This window comes from Impatiens glandulifera, chromosome 1, assembly GCF_907164915.1.
Source record: "Impatiens glandulifera chromosome 1, dImpGla2.1, whole genome shotgun sequence".
Taxonomy (NCBI): domain Eukaryota; kingdom Viridiplantae; phylum Streptophyta; class Magnoliopsida; order Ericales; family Balsaminaceae; genus Impatiens; species Impatiens glandulifera.
In genome coordinates this window covers 113,040,672-113,061,739 of record NC_061862.1, presented here as the reverse complement: position 1 = coordinate 113,061,739, position 21,068 = coordinate 113,040,672, and the positions used below count along the sequence as shown (strand labels likewise).

Genomic DNA, 21,068 nt, shown 5'->3' with positions numbered 1-21,068 from the left:
AAAAAATGTCTTTTCGCCTGCGAAATGTCCGTCTTGTCCCTGTGACTGCACTTACTCGAATTACACTTACTCGAATTATAGTTACGCGAATTACACCTACGCGTTATATGTAATATGCGTACATTGAAAGACGCATATTACATATACGTGCATTATGTAATATGCGTCTTTCATAGTATATAAAGCGCCTAATTTTGACTATTATTTTAAATCTCCAATTTTTAAGGTTCCGACTCTCTCTCTCAAACCTTATCCCCTCCGCTGTCGCTGCCGCTCCCGCTCCTTTTTCCACGACACTTCGTTCGTTCAAGATCAGTATCTGCCATGACCGCGACTACTCTGTTCGTTCAATAATACATGCACGTATATGATTTGTTTGTAGAATCTTTCACAACTTCAAACTGAATGTCATCGATTTGTAGGCAGTAGGTGTTGACAACACTTTTAGAAGAAAGTTTGGTCTAGAAGAATACCTCCAACGCACTCGTGAGCGTGAGTAAAAGGTTCTCCATGCTTATCCCCCTTTCTCTCTTGTATTCACAAAAATAAGAAATTGATCTTGTGTATTCTTCTTTGTAGTTTTCGTGTTTCGATCATTGTATTTTTGTCATTCTGTGTAAGAAGAGGTAAAGTTTAAATCCAAATGTAAGTAAAATAGAATTTTTCTTTGTAGTTAATAGTTTATTGGTATTCACAATATGCTTCTTGTATCTGAATGGCATAACAGTAAAAGGTCATGTTGTCCAAAGGAAACCATTGAAGCATAGGGATCATGAAGTTGATCTTGAATCCCATTAGGGGAAGACTCAGGTTAGTACATCATCCTGCTGCATTCACAATAGAAATAACTAGTTCTTTCATTTTGAATTTAAAGTTAGCAATTGAAATATATATTAATGTATCATATGCATGTGTTTTTTATTTTCTTTCTTACTCTTTACCAACTTTTGGTAACATGAAAGCTACCATTAACCAATTTTTAATTTGTCAACGACCTTCATGTTCAAATTTACAAAATATGTATTAAATATAGCCGAGAAGTTGTCTTTGTAAATTCACATTTGGAACTCACGAGTATATATGGAATTGGCTCACGCAAATCACATGTACTTCCTTTCTAGCTCTATCTATGAGATTGTGATTATGACTAACTTGAAGTCGTTTTCACTACTGTTAAAACATCCACTTTAGTGTTTATGTTACGCTATTAGAATTTCAGTATCAACATTTACTCCGAATTAGATCCTCATCTTTTTTATTTTATTTTATAATGTTAGGTTATCACTCTAATAACACCCTTAAGCTAACAAGTATATTGGTTTCTATCTAATTATAAATATATATCATCTAGTTTGTTGTGTTTTTAGGTCATAATCAGCTTCTTGTATCTATTGATATTCAATAATTGTCATTCTCTTTTTTTTCTGCATTTCCCCCCCCCCCCCTCCCCATTTGCTCACATGTTTGTTTGTATTCTCTAGCGTGATTACATTCTCTACAGGTCAGATATTTCTACTCAGTCTGTGAATGTGTAGTGAAAGATTCAGAAACTACTTGGATCATATCAATGGAGAAAAACGTAAGTAGATCATAATTCATCTACATTTTACTCAAAACTATGCTTTTATTGATTTTTGTTGGTTATTCTATAGATCAAAGAGCCTTGGGCGTGTCCATGTAAGTGGAACGGACATCCCTTGAGAAGGTAGGTAGGTGGTGGTGGTATTGCCTTTTGAAAATATTATTGGATACAATAAACCATTTTGATCAATTTTAGGTGGTTTCAACTTTCATGTGCTCATATACAATTATCATGTTTATGGTGCTCAAGTTTAGGAGAGATTTGGGGTAGAAAAGGAAGGATATAGAAAGCTTTACAAAAAAATGTATTATTATTGTTAATGTTCTATAAAACTTCTTATAATGGTTTCATTACATTCATATATGTTAAATGTTTCTTATGCTAGTAGATTTGGACAAAATGATCTTGAAATAGCAACAAGAAGAGGAGAAACGTCGCTCAACCCAGATGATGTAAATCTCGAGTTCAGGGTTGTTATATAGCACTTGGTGTATATAGAAAGAAATTCTACCTACAGACATTATTATATGTGATTTGGCGCTTTGAACCAAGATATGTTATATGTATTATTGTGTAATGTTTTTTAAATATATTATATACATATGTTTCTACGGAAGTTAGGATGACAGTCAAATTACAATTTTATTTGCTATATATATGTTATTAGATGTGCGACCATATTAAATTTTTTAAATAAATTTATAGATGTTTTTTTGTTCAAACCCATATTTGAAACTAGATAAGGTGTTTCCAAATAATTTTTAAGAGACAAAAAGTTGCATGAACAAGTCTAGAACCATTGTTAAATTAGAAATCCAAATGACTAAGCAAACATTGTTGTAGTAAGATAACATTTTCCTACAAGTGCAAAAACATAATTTAACTAATCAGTCGTCATTGCTTCATAATCACCTACAACTTCCATCCCCGCGCTCTCGATTTCATCATTTGTTATCCGATTTAAATCTTCAATCAAATACTTTTGTTTGTCCTCAATTGTGTTCTGAAGCTCATTCACCTACAAGAGATAAACAATTTTCAGACACAATTGAAATTCAGACATTAAATTGAGTACAATCTGCCTTTTGAACCAAAACCCAATGGATTCTTGGGAATTTGAGAATATCTTATAGATGTTTCTTACTTTTGTACTAGCCTTCCCTTTTTTAAAGTTGGAACTCCCAACATCAAAGGAAAGAAGTCTTTCATAGGGGGAATCCAATTGATTCCCCAAAAATTATCACAAGACAAAGCACAAATAACCCTTGGTCAAGATGGACATTTCGCGTAAGTATAATTCGCGTAAGTGTAATACGCGTAAGTGTAATACGCGTAAGTGTAATTTGAGTAAGTGCAGTCACAGAGGCAAGACGGATATTTTGCAGGGCGAAAAATGCCCATTTTGCAAAGTTTATGCGTGATCAATTTTTGGAATTACACCCATTATCATTATCAGGGTCATCTCTTCAAAATTTCCCTAATTAAGGCATGGTTCTGTGGATTATTTAAATAATCTTAAAAAATTAAAATTATTTCACTTTTTTATTTAGTAAATTATTTAATTAATTAGACAAAAATACTAAAATAACTTTTATTTAAAATTATTATTTATTATTATATATATATTAATAATTTGTAAGTCTTTTTCTTAAAAAAAAAATATCCATATTCTCAAAATCATTACCGCCAATTTTTTTCTAAAATAAAGTAGTAAAAATATTATAAATATCAATTATTAAATTTAATTTAAATTACACAAAAGTTATTAATTGTGTAATTCATTTGATTTTGTTGTATTCTTATTCTTAGTCTTTATTTTTGTTTCAAATATTAAAATATTTGTTAATAGTGTTATTTTTTAAAATTATTTTTAAGTATTATATATTGGGTCAACACTAAATAGACTAAATTAGTATATCTATTTAGTTATTTTATAATTAATTATTCTCCTTTTTTTTAAATATTATTTTGTTCTCTTTCTTTTCAACTAGATGAATAGGAAATTCGAAAGAGAATATGATTCTTAAATTGTTTATTTCTTTTATTTTTTTCCTACTTTAAATTTAAGATTATAAAACTTTATTACTGATCAGAAAATGTGTATTTTAATAGCCATCCACTCTTGTTTAACAACAAAAAAAAAAAAGAGAAACCAAGTATTTTGCATTTCCTATTTTCTATAATTTCATTAAAAAAATATGCCCACAAGGAATGATTAACAAAATATTTGTACTTATTAAGTTTAATTAATTTATTTTGAATTTAGAAAAATATAGCTTTTATACATACACTTCTGTCCTACTTCAATTTTAAAGCATTGTTAACAAAAATTGAATATGAAAATTTTAATATTGTAAATAAAATTTTATTAAAATTTATTTTAATTTTAAAAAACATATAAAAAGAGATTTCATGAGTATAAGTTAGGAATAGTTATATTTCAAATAGTTTCCCCCAATTATTACATAAAACAAATTTATCAGACATAAATTGTCACTTTTCTTCTTAAATAGTCAAATTTATACAAGCATATTACACAAATATCTTAAGCTAATATAATGATAATATACATTCTAATTAGAAGAAAAATATAATTGCATTTTTTTTTGGTCATCACCTCAACTTGACCAACTCGTGGAGTCCTTTTTAACATATCAAAATTAGTTACATAAAGTAAATACGGAAAACAATGCTTATAATCAGGATAGGATAAAACATTATTAATAAATTCAAATATAAGAAAGTGTAAAATTATTAGCATTACCATTAAAAAATAAATAAATAAATTAATTACCCATTGGATTTATTACCAAATTAGCTTGACGACACACATTGAAATATAATCAATAACTTGTCATTTACATTACTTATAATTAAGTTTGGAATTTTAGGAATTATAATTTCATTACATAAAATATAAATAGAAAGTTACTTAGTTGTGATGATATCCCAATTTAGAATGGAATCCAAATATAAATTGATTGAGTTATTATTTAATGTATTAGTTATTATAATAAATTTTATTATGTAAAATTAGATATTTTTCTATTTATTGTATTCTAGCTTTAAAACCCATCTATTTTGTGTGGAGTTTGTATAACTCCTATTAAAAAAATATATTTATAATAAGAATCAAATTTAAGAATTTTACAGTATTATCTTTTTACTTTAACTAATCTTATAATAATAATAATAATAATAATTAGACAATAATAAATATGTTTTTAGATTAAAAAAAGTTTATAATATAAATATCAAATATATTTATGTTTATAATATATTATTTAAATAAATAAATTATAAAATTAAATAAATATCTTGAAATGTATTTTTTCTTATTTATTAGGCTTTGTTCGATTTTGATTATTTAAATAATTCAAATCATTTAAACATTTTTTCAATTTGATTGGACTAAATTCTTGTAGGTAAACATGAATTCAAATTCTAATTTTTTTTGGGAAAACTTCAAATTGTAATTTTGTTCATTACATTATGTGTCTAAAATCATTTTATGCATTGATTTTATTTGTAAACCACTAGTCAATGTTTTAAAAAACATTTTAAAATTTTTTATTAGAATATTAATTTATCTTAATTTAATAACTATTTCTTTTCTTATATTTGTATGTTACGTCAAAATTTAAATATTTTAAAACCCACAATATAATAGAACAATAAATATCATTAATTTTATTTAGATCACAAGTTTTTAGGGAAATTTGAGAAAATGACTGTAGGGTTAATAAGATTGTGTGAGTGAATAATTTAAATAGCGTTGGTGACTCTCTTTTTTTTAATGACAATTGTATCCTTGCGTAACGCAACTCTAGTTGCGTGACGCAACCGGATTTTTTTTTCCGTCTCACGATTGCGTGAACGCAACTGGGATTGCGTGACGCAACTGGGGTTGTGTGACGCAACTGGAGCATTTTCGTCCAAAAAAATTCATAATTAAAATTTTTTGAAAAATAAAAAATTGCGAGGTTGCGTGACGCAACTGGGACATTTTCGTCCAAAAACAATAAAAAGGAGTCACCAGCACTTCTTTTTTTAATCCTCTGCAACTTTCCACATTTTTTAGGGTTCATCTCCTCAAATTTTCCAGTTTTTATTATCTTTCAATTTTTAAAAAAAAAATTCATGTGTTTTATATATATTCATTTATTTGTATTTTTATACCATGCTTTATTGGAGCAAAAGAAACATACAAGAAGTTTCTCTCCGTTATTCCATTCTCTTTCTCTCTCTAATTATAATAAAAAGACTGCCTTTTCTCCTCCCTAGAAAGAACCCATTTTTCTCTAAAATTCTCTCTTCAGATTTCATAACCAGAAATCAACAAATTAATTTGTTTGATGCAGTTCAACTAATTCAAAATGATCATCGTTGATATACAGAGTTTATGTAACCACCATGGTATCATCATCTCAACCTCACTCATCTTCTTCCTCCTCCACTCCGTCGGAGCACAACTACCATCAACACCTCCGCCGCCGGGCCAATTTCCATATCAATTCAACCCATCAGTCGCCGCCATCATAATAGTCCTAATCGCCGCCCTTTTCTTCATGGGTTTCTTCTCCGTATACATCCGTCAGTGCTACGACATCTCACCTAACAACGGCGGTAACAGTGTCCGCCGCGCCGGAGGAATCGGTGCCTCCTTGAGACGTAGAGGGGCAACTCGTGGACTCGACCAAACCGTAATCGAGAATCTTCCCACGTTTCCTTACTCCGAGGTTAAAGAATTGAAGATCGGAAAAGGCGCGTTAGAATGCGCAGTATGCTTGAATGAATTCGACGATGAGGAAATTCTCAGACTATTGCCTAAATGCGATCACGTGTTCCACCCTGAGTGTATCGACGCTTGGCTAAAATCACACGTCACCTGCCCTGTTTGCCGGTCCGATCTCGCCGCCCAGACGGACGAAACACCGGTTGAAAACCCTGAATCGATTCCGGAACCGCCCGTTGAAAACCCAGTAGTTGAAGAGGTCGCAATTCAGATTGACGAGGAGAGAATTGATGAAAACGATCGTAATCGGTATCCGCAACTAGTTGACCGTGCCCGGAGCTTTAACCAAATCCGACCGCCGCCGGTATCTAAATCAATCCGAGGATGGCCGTTTTGGAGTAAGTTTCCCCGCTCCCACTCGACCGGTCATTCTCTAGTTCAACCAGGGGAGAACACAGATCGATTTACCTTAAGGTAAAGCTCCAATTCTTACCCAAAAATAAACCCATGTTACAAATTTGTTTATCAAACATTTACACCAAAATGAGTTTGAAAATAAGTTTTTCGTGTTTCGGAAATGATCAATTGCAATTTCTGTAGGTTACCGGAGGATGTCAGAAAGGAAGTCATGACCCGAGCATTGAACCGGACAAGAAGTGTATTACTACCGACAGAATTAAGTACTCGAAAAGGTTATAGAAGCGGTTGGGTTTCACAGGAAGGGAGTAGCAGAGGAATAAGGACTGAAAGCAACGGTCGATTCAGCGGCGGTGGGAGATCGGACCGGTGGGTTTTCACGAAACAGCCGCCGTTTTTCAGTCGGGCATTATCGGTTAAATCCCCTAGAGTGGCGGCGGATGGAGAAGGGTCAACTTCTGTAAGGACACCTAGAAATGGTGGGTCAAAGTTGCCATCGTTTAAGTGTTTGGAACCAAACACAAAAGACGATGAAACCGGTTTGGTTTTGGCCGATTCAAATAAAAACCCGGTTCGAGAAGATGAACTTCATCAGTGTTGATGGTTGATTAAATTAAGTTAACTGAACCGACAAGTTCGGTTTTCAGTTTTTAATTATCAATTTTGTGATGCACAGATTGTTGTAATATGGGAAGATATGGGAAATGGGAAGTATTTTTAAGTAATGTTTTGTGATTTTATACTTAAAATGTAATATTAAATTTATTTACATTTACTTAATTACTTTGATATATTTTCTTTAATCACTCTCTTTAATAATGTCAATTTGAAAAACAAGTTTTAATTAAATTATATATTAGATTTAACTTGATTTACAAGTTAACTCAAGTCACAATCTCTATATAAGTTATTCAAAATTATATGATAAATCTGTTAAAAAGTAAATTTTATCAATAAAATAATGATTGAGGAGATTCATTGTTCTAATTTTATAAAAGTCTAGAAAATATTGGAATTTCTTAATAAAATATGTATTCACATTTCACACCATCTATTTATTTAAAGTTTGACCTCTAGTTTTTCTTTCTAATATATATTTTTAATTTAGTTTTTTTTTTTTTTGGTGTGTTGTTCAAAGTAATTAAAATTATCATGATAAAAAATGATGAAATTGTAATTATCTAAATTAAGTTACATATATTTTGAGAAAAGTAAATTTTTATATTAAAATAGTTATTAAATATTGAATAAATTTGAGAATAATTAATAAAATAAAATTGAAAAAACTAAGAATTATTTTTATTTATATATTAATAAATCCATAAATTAGAAGAGATTACCATTTTATCTAGAGGGTCATAGGGAGGTGGAGAGTGACCGGTAAACGTCGTCGTATGCCATCAGTATTTTTTTTTCTCGTGTTGACGCGTACGCAGCCATGTTTGACGGTAATAGCACACCTCATTGATGACGTGTCAATACGACTTATTTTATTTTATTATTTTAAAGTAAAAATACGACTTATTAATACGACTTATTTAGTTATTTATGAAGGTTTACTATTATTGTTATCCGCCCACGTGTAAACAGGACAGGAGAATATGTGTAAATATATATAACCCCTAAATTATGAATTCATTTTTAAAATAAATTATTTATTAATTAACAATAATTTTTGTTATGAGACATATATAACTATTTTTTTATTAGGATATACTAAATAATTTGGGGATAATTTGTGGAGGGAATATGAGAGATTATGTTATTGGTTTTCGTTATAAATAATACAAAATAATATTTACAAAATTAAAACAACTAAATGAGAATTTACATATTGATAAATTTGTAAAATATAATCTCAACAAAACATTTAACAATTTTGAAACTTCTTGAGGATGACTCTAAATACGAATCTGTTTTAGTTTCATAACGATGAGTGAACAAGTACAACAAAAACAAACAAATCAATAATGCGTCGGAAGAATTTTTACATAATATTATGAATGACAATGAAATTTATCTTTGTCTGTGAGTTGCAAAATAACGCCGAAAAATGTTAGTGCTGCAAATTAGTCAAGCCGCTCGGTCATAGCTCTACATGAGCTTGACTTTGACTGAGTTCGAGTCAAGTTCGAGCCGAATTGTTTATTATTCGAGTCGAGCTCAAGCTCATAGAATATTTGTTCGATAACTTGTCGAGTTTTTTCGAGCTTGATAATATATATAATACAATTTATTTATTTTAATATTAAAATTTATAACAAGTATATATTTTATAATCTCTCTTCAAAGTTCATATGCCAATCCTACAATCCACATAATAATATCTTATTGTCTAAAAGTTAAAAAACAAAACTCCAATTCTTTAAACTATTATCATATTCTATGAGTATTCATTTTTACTATTTCTCTTATTCATAGTTTCTTTATTTTTTATAGTATCTCTTATTTATACCATTTTTCTCACTCATTCACAAGAGTTTCTTCATTTGTTCGTACCATCTCACATTACATTATTTTTCTCACTCATTCACTTAGATAACTCTAATTTCTTTTTGTTTTAAGAAAAAAACTCAATATATATATATATATATATATATATATATATATATATATATATATATATATATATATATCATGTTTTAGAATTTTGAATAGTTTTGGTGGTTTCATATTTTCATTTTAAAATACCGTGTTTTAAATATTTAATAGATATGAAAGTTTGATATTTTTATTTTAAAAATAAATTTAGATTGAATTCAAGCTCGAATTCGAGCTTGAAAAATAAATTTGGTTCAACTTTTTAAGTTGAGCCAAGCTTGTAGGTATATAGACGAGTTGAGTTCGAGCACAAATTTACTTGTTTGAGCTCGAATTTGAATGTAACTAATTAATACTTAATCGAGTCGACCTCGAGTTCAAGCAAGTTTGAGCTCAGCTCGGCTCATTTGCAGTCCTAGTCAAAATAATGAGAAATCTATACAAATTAAGGATTGATACATGTAAAAGAGCCTCCAAATTAAAAATGATCTTAAAAATCTCTTTATTGAACAAAAGAGAAATAACTTAAGATATAACTTCATATTTTTTGTTGCTAAGAAGGGGATTCACATATACTCGAAAAACATCACCAAAGTATTTGACGGGTATGAGTAGCAAACGAATCATCAAAAACTGGAAGTATTATTTGGAATACAAAAATTCAGAACGAAAAATATGATCCCAATAAACAAGATGTTAGACCGAACAAAATATAATATGAACTCAAATATCCTGAGTGGTAAAAAAGAAAACAATGCACCCTCCAATGTTAAAAAAACTCCAACCGAAGGAGAACAAAGAACAAAGTGACATTTGACATTCTGATAATTTTAAGAGAAATAAATAAGAAACATATGTGATAGGATCAGCGTAATCAATAGAGACGGGGGTCTGGCTATTGATGACGGCTAAAAAAACAGTTTGATAGAAATCATGTTAAGGATTTAAATCACTTTCTATTCTACACAAACCCTTACAAACTCTTGAACGATTCAAGTGCGGAAACGTTTGCTCAGGTTTGAAGCTAAGAACTAATAATGAGAAGATGACAGAATAAAAAAGACACATCAGTTTGTTTATGGATATTCAAAACAAACACTCCTACGTCACACTTTCTTCTAACCACCAGAAGGATTCATTATAATTTTTTTAGAATCAAATACAGTCGCACGATTAGCTCACGGTTGAACAACACAGACTCTGTTCAACTTACAATATGATGAAGTATATCACTCAGCTAAAACAATGCCTTGATTCTCACTCTCTCTTGATAAACACACAATAAAGCAAGAAAGCAACTCAGTTCGTATGATTCTCTCTATATATCGATAGATAGATTACTCTGTAATTCCAACAATAGTTTCTGGTAATAGTTGTGGTAGTTCTTCCGTTGTCCTTGAATATCTTTAAATAAGGAGTAGGTACCAACGGTCGAATCTTCCATAATGACACGTGGCAAGCTTCCATTGGAACGCCTCTATAGTACACAACAGTCTCTTAGCACCAGGATCGTGGCCTACCAATCTGTTAGTGCGCCAAATATTCTTCTAGGACATTCCTGCAAAAACAAGTAGTGAGAAAAATATTTGATTATGTGGCATTAATCAATTAGTTGTAATTGCTTGTCGTACTGATCTTCACTGGAAAGTGGAGCAGAAGTAGCGTACAACTAGTTGATCGTGGGTAAACGTGTGCTAGCTTCAAGCAACTACTTAAGCATGTCATTAGACATATTTCAATTAGACTACATTGTCTAATGAAATTAGACGCCCACGTCTAATAACAGGATCCATTAGAGCACCTGGTCTAATGGGATTAGACGACACGTCTAATTACGGTTCACTTCAGACTAATCTGAAGGAGTTAGACTACACGTCTAACTCTCATCTGTTAGACTGCATGTCTAACTACGCATCCCTGTAGACTAATCCGAAGGAGTTAAACTGCACGTCTAACTCTCATACGTTAGACTGCACGTCTAACTACACATCCCTTCAGACTAATCTGAAGGAGTTAGACTGCATGTCTAACTCTCTTACGTTAGACTGCACGTCTAACTACGCATTCCTTTATACTAATCTGAAGGAGTTAGACAGCACGTCTAACTTTCATACGTTATACTACACGTCAAACTACGCATCCTTTCAGACTAATCTGAAGGAGTTAGACTGCACGTATAACTCTCATACGTTAGACAGCACGTCTAACTACGCATCCCTTCAGACTAATCTGAAGGAGTTAGACTGCACGTCTAACTCTCATACGTTAGACTGCACGTCTAACTACGCATCCCTTCAGACTAATCTGAAGGAGTTAGACTGCATGTCTAACTCTCATATGTTAGATTGCACGTCTAACTACGCATCCCTTCAGACTAATCTGAAAGAGTTAGACTGCACGTCTAAGTCTCATACGTTAGACTGCACGTCTAACTACGCATCCCTTCAGATTAATCTAAATGAGTTAGAATGCACGTCTAACTCTCATACATTAGACTGCACGTCTAACTACGTATCCGTTAGACTGCACGTCTAACTACGTCCGTTAAACTACACGTTTAACTACGTCTGTTAGACTGCACGTCTAACTACGTATCCATTAGACTGCACGTCTAACTATGTCTATTAGACTGCACATCCAACTACGTTTGTTAGACTGCACGTCTAACTACATATATGTTAGACTGCACGTCTAACTACGTCTGTTAGACTGCACGTCTAACTACGCCTGTTAGACTGCACGTCTGAGTGCGTATCCGTTAGACTGCACGTCTAACTACGTATCCGTTAAATTACACGTCTAACTACGTCTATTAGACTGCACGTCTATCTACGTCTGTTAGACTGTAAGTCTAACTACGCCTATTAGACTACACGTCTAATTCAATGCATCTAATGTTCAATTAGTCTAATGAACCTCATTAAGACTTGGTCTAGTATAACCTGTTTTCGATACACCTACACCAAAAAAGATTAGACGACTTAAATTAAGTTTTATACACACTCATCATCAAAATTCCAATAGTCAAAATACTTTGACACTTAGTCAAAATAATTTGACCCAACAATTTCCCCCTTTTTGATGAATATGTTAAAACTTTGCATAGGTAACAAAAATAAGCATCCATTATATAAGTAATATAATAAATACCATAATCAGATAAATACAAAATTAGGAATGTTTTTCAAAAAAAAAATACATAAACACATTTCAAAAACAACAAAATGAAATAAGTTCAGAACAACACAAGACAACCCAAAAAAAATGCCTATCCTCCTTTCTCTCTTCCCCCTTTTTAACATCATCTAGGAAGAGAATCAATAGCGGACTCTAGGGCTAAATATAGAGCCGAGTTAAGCTTGTCCCTAAAAACATAATCGAGAACCGTCTCGCTGTTCAAGATTTTGGAAGAGGAATGAAACCCGTGACCAGGTTCATCAAGAATACGGCAAAGGAAGGAGCAAAGAGGACCGTCATACCCGAAGATCTTTTTCCCGGCGGAAATCATTCTGACAAGGTTGTTGAAGAGGAATTTTGACCAGTTGATGGCTACACCCCTTGTGATGGCCACCATTATTTCAAAAACCTTCGTACAATAGATGTCGGAGGAGTCTTTTGCGATGAGGGATTTCGAGATGATATCGTTGAGTAGGGCATACTCAACTTTTAGGAAGTAACTCTTCCCGTGATACTCCACAGGAAGGGTTTCCCCTTCGACGATTTCATCTGAAAAGACATTCATCATTTCAGATAGGATCTCGTTGGAGGAAGAAGGAAACTCATGTATTCCTTCGGTTGGGAGTCTGAAGAACAAACCGAATGTTTGTTCATCGAAGCAGATCATTATGTCAAGAATAGTCGCACAGATGTATTTGCTGTTATAGAAGCTGGCAGTTTCGAAAAACTCATAAACAACTTATTCGTAATAAAGGTAGTGAGGGCGAAGGAATCTCTTCAACCTAGTGGCTTTCAATGATTCAAACATTTGAATCATTTCAGGATCCGTCAGAGTAGAGATCGATTTGAAGTCTATTATCAGGGATTTTGCAGGGAAGAAAGACATTTTGGCAGGATGAACAAACGAGCACAAGATTTTAACGATTCGAATTCTAGAGAGATAGACAAGAATTTAGGAGCACTCAACCATTTGAGTGACGCCTTTCATTAAATATTGTAAATCTAACGAATAACAGTAAATGTTTAATAATCATTTCAACCGTCAAAAATCTCATAAACCTATTCCCAATGGACACAACTATCCATTAATATTAATCATGAAACTTCATTATTAATATTAGACGTATAGAAGAAATAACCAAAAATATCAGTCACTTTTGACAATTGGAGAGACACCTGTCTTCAATTTATTTGATAAGTGACTGGTTTATTTTTCGCAGGAAAAAGGTACATGGACAAATTCATATGCAGATGACAGTTGTCTAGATAGCCAGAAGATGAAAAGTCTAAGTACACAAGTAGTTAGACATTTTATTCGACTTTTCACATTCTTCATTTCTAATTGGGAAATCCGTCTATTAGATGTTGTCGTCTAATCAAGTTTGTCTTATAAACGTCTAAACGTCTAATTACGCATAAACACCAAGTGTTGCACGTGTGTTTGGTTAGACGTGAGCTTTCACTGCTCTTGTCATAAAAATGTCTAACGTCTATTAGACGTATACATCTAATCGCACAGGTTAATTAACCAAGACATGAGTTCCCAAAAGAAGATAAAGCCGCTTGAGTAGACGTACGTCTAAGTAGTTATGCTTCTTAAACTTTTAGTTCATTGGACGTATTAAGACCTCTATCTTCTTGTCTGTCCAGTTACGTTTGAACAGCATGTTCCCCCTCAATTTATGCACATAACAACATCAATCAAGATCAACAAGTCCTAAAATGTTTCTAAAGTGAGAAAACTTAGCTTTGGGTAGAGGCTTCGTGAATATGTCTATAGTTTTTTGATCTGTTGGGATGTATTTAAGACGAATCAAATTCTGATTGACATGCTCTCGGATAAAGTGATGCCTAATTTCGATATGCTTGTCCGAGAATGCAGAACTGGATTGTAGGTGATTGCGATAACACTTGTGTTGTCACAGAAAATTGGAGATTCTTCAGCCTCAATCCCATAATCCCTAAGCTGTTGTTGAACCCACAAAAGCTGAGAGCAACAACTGCCAGCAACAAGGTACTCTGCTTCAGCTGTAGACATGGCAACCGACGTCTGCTTCTTACTAAACCATGAGATAAGATGATCTCCAAGGAACTAGCAAGTTCCACTCATGCTCTTTCTATCAATTTTGAATCCTGCATAATCTGCATCTGAGAAACTAGTTAAATTGAAATTGGAATCCTTCGGATACCACAATCCCACATTTTGAGTTCCCTTTAAATACTTCAAAATGTGTTTAACATCATTAAAGTGAGAAAGTCTAGGATTAGCCTGGAATCTTTCACAGACACCAACTACAAATTGAATATCTGGTCTACTAGCAGTAACATAGAGCATTGACCCGATTAGACCTCTATAGGCTGTGGCATCTACACTTTGGCCACCTTCATCTTTGTCCAATTTACTAGAGGAGCTCATTGGAGTGGCTGCAACAGAGCAGTTCTCCATCCCAAACTTCTTTAATAACTCTTTGGTATACTTGGCCTGATTGATGAAGGTTCCTTTCTCCAGCTGATAAAGTTGAAGGCCGAGGAAGAAAGTTAATTCTCCCATCACGCTCATTTCAAATTTGTCCTACATCAGCTTGGCAAATTTCTCACACAACTTGGAGTTAGTTGATCCAAATATAATATCATCAACATATATTTGAACATGGAGAATGTGAGAGTCTTTAGTGAATCTAAACATTGTTTTATCCATAGTTCCAATAACAAAGTCATGATCAAACAGAAATTCAGTCAACTTGTCATACCAAGCTCTTAGAGCTTGTTTCAGACCATAGAAAGCTTTGTCAAGTTTATAAACATGATTTGGTAAAGTATGATCTACAAAACCGGGGGTTGCTCACCATAGACATCTTCATTTAATTTGCCATTTAAAAATGCACTTTTCACATCCATTTGAAAAACTTTAAAATTCTTAAATGATGCATATTCCAGGAAGATTCCGATTGCCTCAAGTCTTGCTATAGGTGCAAAAGACTTATCAAAGTCGATACCTTCCTCCTGTCTGTATCCTTGAGCAACTAAACGAGCTTTGTTTCTAATAACTAAGCCATGTTCACTAAGTTTGTTTCTAAAAACCCATCTAGTTCCTATGACTGACTGATCAGTCGGTCTAGGAGTTAGATGCCACACTTTATTTCTCATAAATTCGTATAACTCCTCCTGAATGGCATTGATCCAATCTGGATCAACCATTACTTCATCAATTTTCTTAAGTTAAATTTGAGAAATAAAGGAAGAATTGGCCATTTCATCTATCAATTGATGTCTTGTCCTTCGAGGAGAGAAAGAATTTCTGATGATCAATTCTGGTGGATGATTCTTGTTCCATCTGAAGTTGAATCCAAAGGGATTGGTCATCTAAATAGGTGACTCCGCAACGTCTGAACTCTCAACAGTTTTTTGAACAGGAGTTTGTACGTCTGGTTGAATTTCAACCGGATCAGCCACAGGGTCAGTCAACGAGATCCTTTTATTCAGAGCTTCTTCCTCACTTACAGACTCAAGACTCGTCGCTTCTAGTCTGTTTGCAAGGTCAATGTGATCAATGGATTTGCTTTCAATAGGCTCATTGAAGACTACATGAAGGGATTCCTCAATAGTTTGTATTCTTTATTATATACTCTATAAGCCTTGCTTATTGAGGAATATCATAACATGAATCCAACATCAGCTTTAACATCAAAAGGGGTCAAATAAACCTTTGCATTGTTATGAATACAACATTTACACCCAAATACTTTGAAGTATAAAACTGTGGGAATTTTCCCATAATACAGCACATAGGGAGTTTTATCAAAACGTTTGTTAATTATTGACCGATTTTGTGTGTAGTAGAATGTGTTTATGACTTCTACCCAGAACCTCTAAGGTACGTCTGATTCAGCTAGCATAGATCTTGATGCTTCCTTCAGAGTCCTCACTCTTCTCTTAGCAATGCCATTCTGTTGTGGAGTTTTGGCACTAGACAACTCATGTCTAATCCCAAACTCCTCGAGATAAGTTGAGAGGTATCTGTTAGTGAACTCAGTTCTCTGGTCACTTCTAATACAAGCAATATTCAAAGATTTCTGATTCTGAATTCTTTTAAATATTCTAATAAAATTTTCAGCAGTTTTATCCTTTGATGGTAAAAATGCTACCCAGGTAAATCGCGAAAAATCATCAATAACAATTAGGGAAAATCTCATTCCTCCTAAGATCTTTACAGGAATTGGACCAAAGAGATCCATATGTAACAATTCGAAGCAACGACTGTATTAAGATTTCCCTTTACTTTTGAACAATGATCTGCCCTATTTGCCTAACTGGCAAGCAGAACATACATTGTCCTTAGAAAATTGAAGTTTAAGAAAACCAATAACAAAGTTGTTTAAACAAATGTTGTTGATGGTTTTAAAGTTCAGATGGTTCAACCTTTTATGCTATAACCATTTCTGGTCATTCTTGACAATCATGCACATAGGATCTGAAGATTCTTTTTGCCAATTCATTTTATATGAGTTTCCTACTCTACTACCGGTTAATAACGTATTACCATGTTGATCCTTAACTAGGCATGCATGAGTTTGAAAGTCAACGGATAGACCATTATCACATAACTGACTAATACTAATCAAGTTATAGCACATATTGTCAACAAGTAGCACATTATTAATGGTTAGATTACCATGGATAATCTTACCCTTACCCATGGTCTTACTCTTCTTGTTGTCACCAAAAGTGATCTTAGGTCTAGAACAATCTGCTATATCAGTGAGAAGCCGTCTGTTTCCTGTCATATGCCTGAAACAACCGCTATCCAGATACCACACAGATTCCTCGAGACCATCATTCACTTGTACCTACACAAAACAATATTTACAATCTTTTGGTACCCACATTCAATATTAACAAATCTTATTGGCTTAAGCTTGTTGATAGCTGAGTTTGACTTTTTACATGACTGGTTTGGGTCATTGCCATCAAATCCTAAACCGGATCTAGATCCAATAAGTTTCAACAAACTAATTTAATGTTTGACAGCTTCTCCAAACCTTGTCCAAGCACTTTTAACGTAGTTTAACCGTTTGTTTTCAACAAAAAGAGTTTGAATCTATTCTCTGAGCATCTCATTCTCAGATGAGATCTCTATTACTTTCTTTTCGAAAATATTAGTTTCAAAAGTTTTATGTGAAGCAGAAATATTGGCCTCATATTTTACTTTCATTTCATAAAATGAGTCTGATAACTTCTTGTACTCAATGGCCATTTCATTGAGTACAATAGTTAACTCTTCGTTAGTAAATTTTGGTGTAGAAACATCATTTATCTTGGATTGATCGTCAGCCATCAAGCATGTTACAGTTTCAGTCTCTTTTTCTACAGGAGAATTCTTTGAATCGCTGTCGACCCATTTGGATTTGTTTTCAACACATATTAGAACTTTCTGATCCTTCTAATTCTTCTTGGCTTGAACATTTCGACCATAGATCTGAGTCAGCTTCTCCCATATTTCTTTGGTAAAGGAACATGACTTGATCTCGTAGAATATGTTCATGTTGATCGATTGATACAGAATATTTTTTGCCACATTGTCCAGATTATTGGTCATCTTATCTTCAGTAGTCCACTCACATCTTGGCTTCAAAATCATTATGGGGCCATCGGTAATGACGCTCCACATATCACAGTCAAGAGCAGCCAAGTGAACTTACATTCTCATCATCCAATATTCATAGTTGTGCCTTGACAGAATGGGGATCTCATTGATGATAGACATGATTCACGTTCTTGATGCTTGAGAATAGAAACCTTGCTTTGATGCCAATTGATAGGATTGACGTAATTTATAGAGACGGGGTTTGGCTATTGATGACGTCTTGAGAAAAATGGTTTGATAGAAATCCTGTTAAGGATTTAAATCACTTTCTATTCTGCACAAACCCTTGCAAATTCTTGAACGATTCAAGTGCGGAAACGTTTGCTCAGGTTTGAAGCTAAGAACTAAGAATGAGAAGATGACAGAATGAAAAAGACACAGTAGTTTGTTTATGGATGTTCGGAGAAAACTCTCATACGTTACCCCTTCTTCCAACCACCGGAAGGATTCACTATAAGTTTCTTAGAATCAAATACAGTCACACGATTAGCTCACTATTGAATAGAACAAACTCTGTTCAACTTATAATATGATGAAGTATATCACTCAGCTAAAACAATGCCTTGATTCACACTCTCTTGATAAACACCCAGTAAAGCAAGAAAGCAGCTCGGTTCGTATGATTCTCTCTATATCGATAGATAGATTACTCTGTAATTCCAACAATAGTTTTCGGTAATAGTTGTGGCAGTTCTCCCGTTGTCCTTGAACATATTTAATTAAGGAGCAGGTACCAACGATCAAATCTTCCATAATGACACGTGGCGAGCTTCCATTGGAACAACACACTCTGAGCACCAGGATTGCGGCCGTACCAATCTGGTAGTGCGCCAAATATTCTTCTAGGATATTCCTGCAAGAACAAGTAGTGGGAAGAATATTTGCTTACGTGGCATTAATCAATTGGTTGCAATTGACTATCGTATTGATCTTCATTGGTAAGTGGAGTAGGAGTAGCGTATAGCTAGTTGATCGTGGGTAGACATGTGCTAGCTTCAAGCAACTACTTAAGCATGGCATTAGACGTATTTCAATTAAACGACCTCTTCTAATGAAATTAGATGCCCATGTCTAAAAACAGAATCCATTAGACCACCTGGTCTAATGGGATTAGACGACACGTCTAATTACGGTTCCATTCAGACTAATCTGAAGGAGTTAGACTGCACGTCTAACTCTAATACGTTAGACTACACGTCTAACTATGCATCCCTTCAGACTAATTTGAAAGAGTTAGACTGCACGTCTAACTACGCTTCCCTTCAGACTAATCTGAAGGAGTTAGACTGCACGTCTAACTACGCATCCCTTCAGACTAATATGAAAGAGTTAGACTGCACCTCTAACTGTCATACGTTAGACTGCACGTCTAACTACGCATCCTTTCAGACTAATCTGAAGGAGTTAGACTGCACGTCCAACTCTCATACGTTAGACTACACGTCTAACTACATCTGTTAAACTACACGTCTAGCTACGTCTGTTAGACTTCACGTCTAACTACGTATCCGTTAGATTGCACGTTTAACTACGTCTGTTAGACTGCACGTCTAACTACGCCTATTAGACTGCACGTCTAATTGCGTATCCGTTACACTGCACGTCTAACTACGCTTGTTACATTGCACGTCTAACTTCATATCCGTTAGACTGCACGTCTAACTACGTATCCGTTAGACTGCACGTCTAACTATGTCTGTTAGACTGCATGTCTAACTACGTCTGTTAGACTGCACGTCTAACTACGTCTGTTAGACTACACGTCTAACTCAATGAATCTAATGTTCAATTAGTCTAATGAACCTCATTAAGACTTAGTTTAATATAACCTATTTTCGATACACCTGCACCAAAAACGATTAGACGGCTTAAATTAAGTTTTATACACACTCATCATCAAAATTCCAATAGTAAAATACTTTGACACTTATTCAAAATAATTTGACCCAACACTATGTCTCAATAAGGTTCTCTTTTTGAAAACTATTTTTTTACCCCCTCATTTATCGTTTTTCATATTTTCAAAAAAGATATATATATTTTTAATTAAAAAATGTGTACAATGTCAAAAAGAAAAGATTGAAAAAAAAGTAATAAAAAACTCAACTGTTGATATTGAGTTGTGAGGTCATGCCCATTTGAAATAAAGTGATCAAGCTCAATCCTACAGATGTCATGACTCGGTGAAAGTGCACAATCAAATGGTGAGAAAGCGTATGAAGGCTTAAGTTTTTAAGGGAGTTGAGATAAGTTGTTTCTATAAATAGATAAGTAATTCATACAAGAAATATGAGAAGAGATATGTCCGAGTGATATATAAAGACCAAGTGTGTAATTTGTTGAGTTATGGAGCCTACACTTATAATAAACTCTACATTGTTAATTAGAGTTTATTGAGTTTTCTTTTTTTGGTTTTGGACTTGGGCCTGACCAAAGTTATTTAGGTTTATTACCTGAATGTTTACCCTATAAATATGAGATTATTAAGGGTTTACATGAGACAGACATAATTCTAGAGAGATAAAGTGTGAGGCAAAAACTCTGTATTCCTTCTTCTTCTTCATAGTGAAATTTGGTGGTGGCTGAAGTGGATGTAGCTCAATTTGAGTGAACCACTATAAATCTGTGTCTTCTTGTGTTATTCTTTCTTGCATTTTTACAGATTGTTTTAAGCTGGTCGGATTTGGGAGATACAAATCCTAACAACTGGTATCAGAGCAGCTAGGCTTGATCTTAGCATTGGAAATAATGGCAAGTGATAACAGTATAGGACATGGGATTGGAAGATTTGATGAGAAAGATTATGCCTTTTGGAGAATGCAGATTGAAAATTATCTCTATGGAAAGAAGTATCATGTTCCTATGAGTGAGAAACCAGAGAAGATGGATGAAGCTGAATGGAAACTCCTTGATAGACAGGTTTTGGGAGTTGTCCGATTGACGCTAGCCAAGACGGTTGCTCACAATGTAGC

General features: G+C 33.5%; 2 protein-coding genes across 2 annotated transcripts; both read left to right on the top strand.

The window, feature by feature from the left end:
* Window positions 1–5,814: 5,814 nt before the first annotated feature.
* On the top strand, window positions 5,815–7,514 carry LOC124919600 (E3 ubiquitin-protein ligase ATL31). The gene has a single exon (XM_047459870.1). It carries the CDS (start codon window positions 5,959–5,961, stop codon window positions 6,793–6,795), a length of 837 nt encoding a protein of 278 aa, XP_047315826.1. The 5' UTR covers window positions 5,815–5,958; the 3' UTR covers window positions 6,796–7,514.
* Window positions 6,895–7,537, top strand: LOC124919601. The gene has a single exon (XM_047459872.1). The coding sequence runs from the start codon at window positions 6,895–6,897 to the stop codon at window positions 7,333–7,335; it is 441 nt and encodes a 146-aa protein (XP_047315828.1). The 3' UTR covers window positions 7,336–7,537.
* The last annotated feature ends 13,531 nt before the right edge of the window (window positions 7,538–21,068 follow it).

Bases quoted from the DNA above. Each gene is read 5' to 3' on its own strand.
- LOC124919601 (XM_047459872.1), top strand. From the start codon at position 6,895: ATGATCAATTGCAATTTCTGTAGGTTACCGGAGGATGTCAGAAAGGAA.
- LOC124919600 (XM_047459870.1), top strand. From the start codon at position 5,959: ATGATCATCGTTGATATACAGAGTTTATGTAACCACCATGGTATCATC.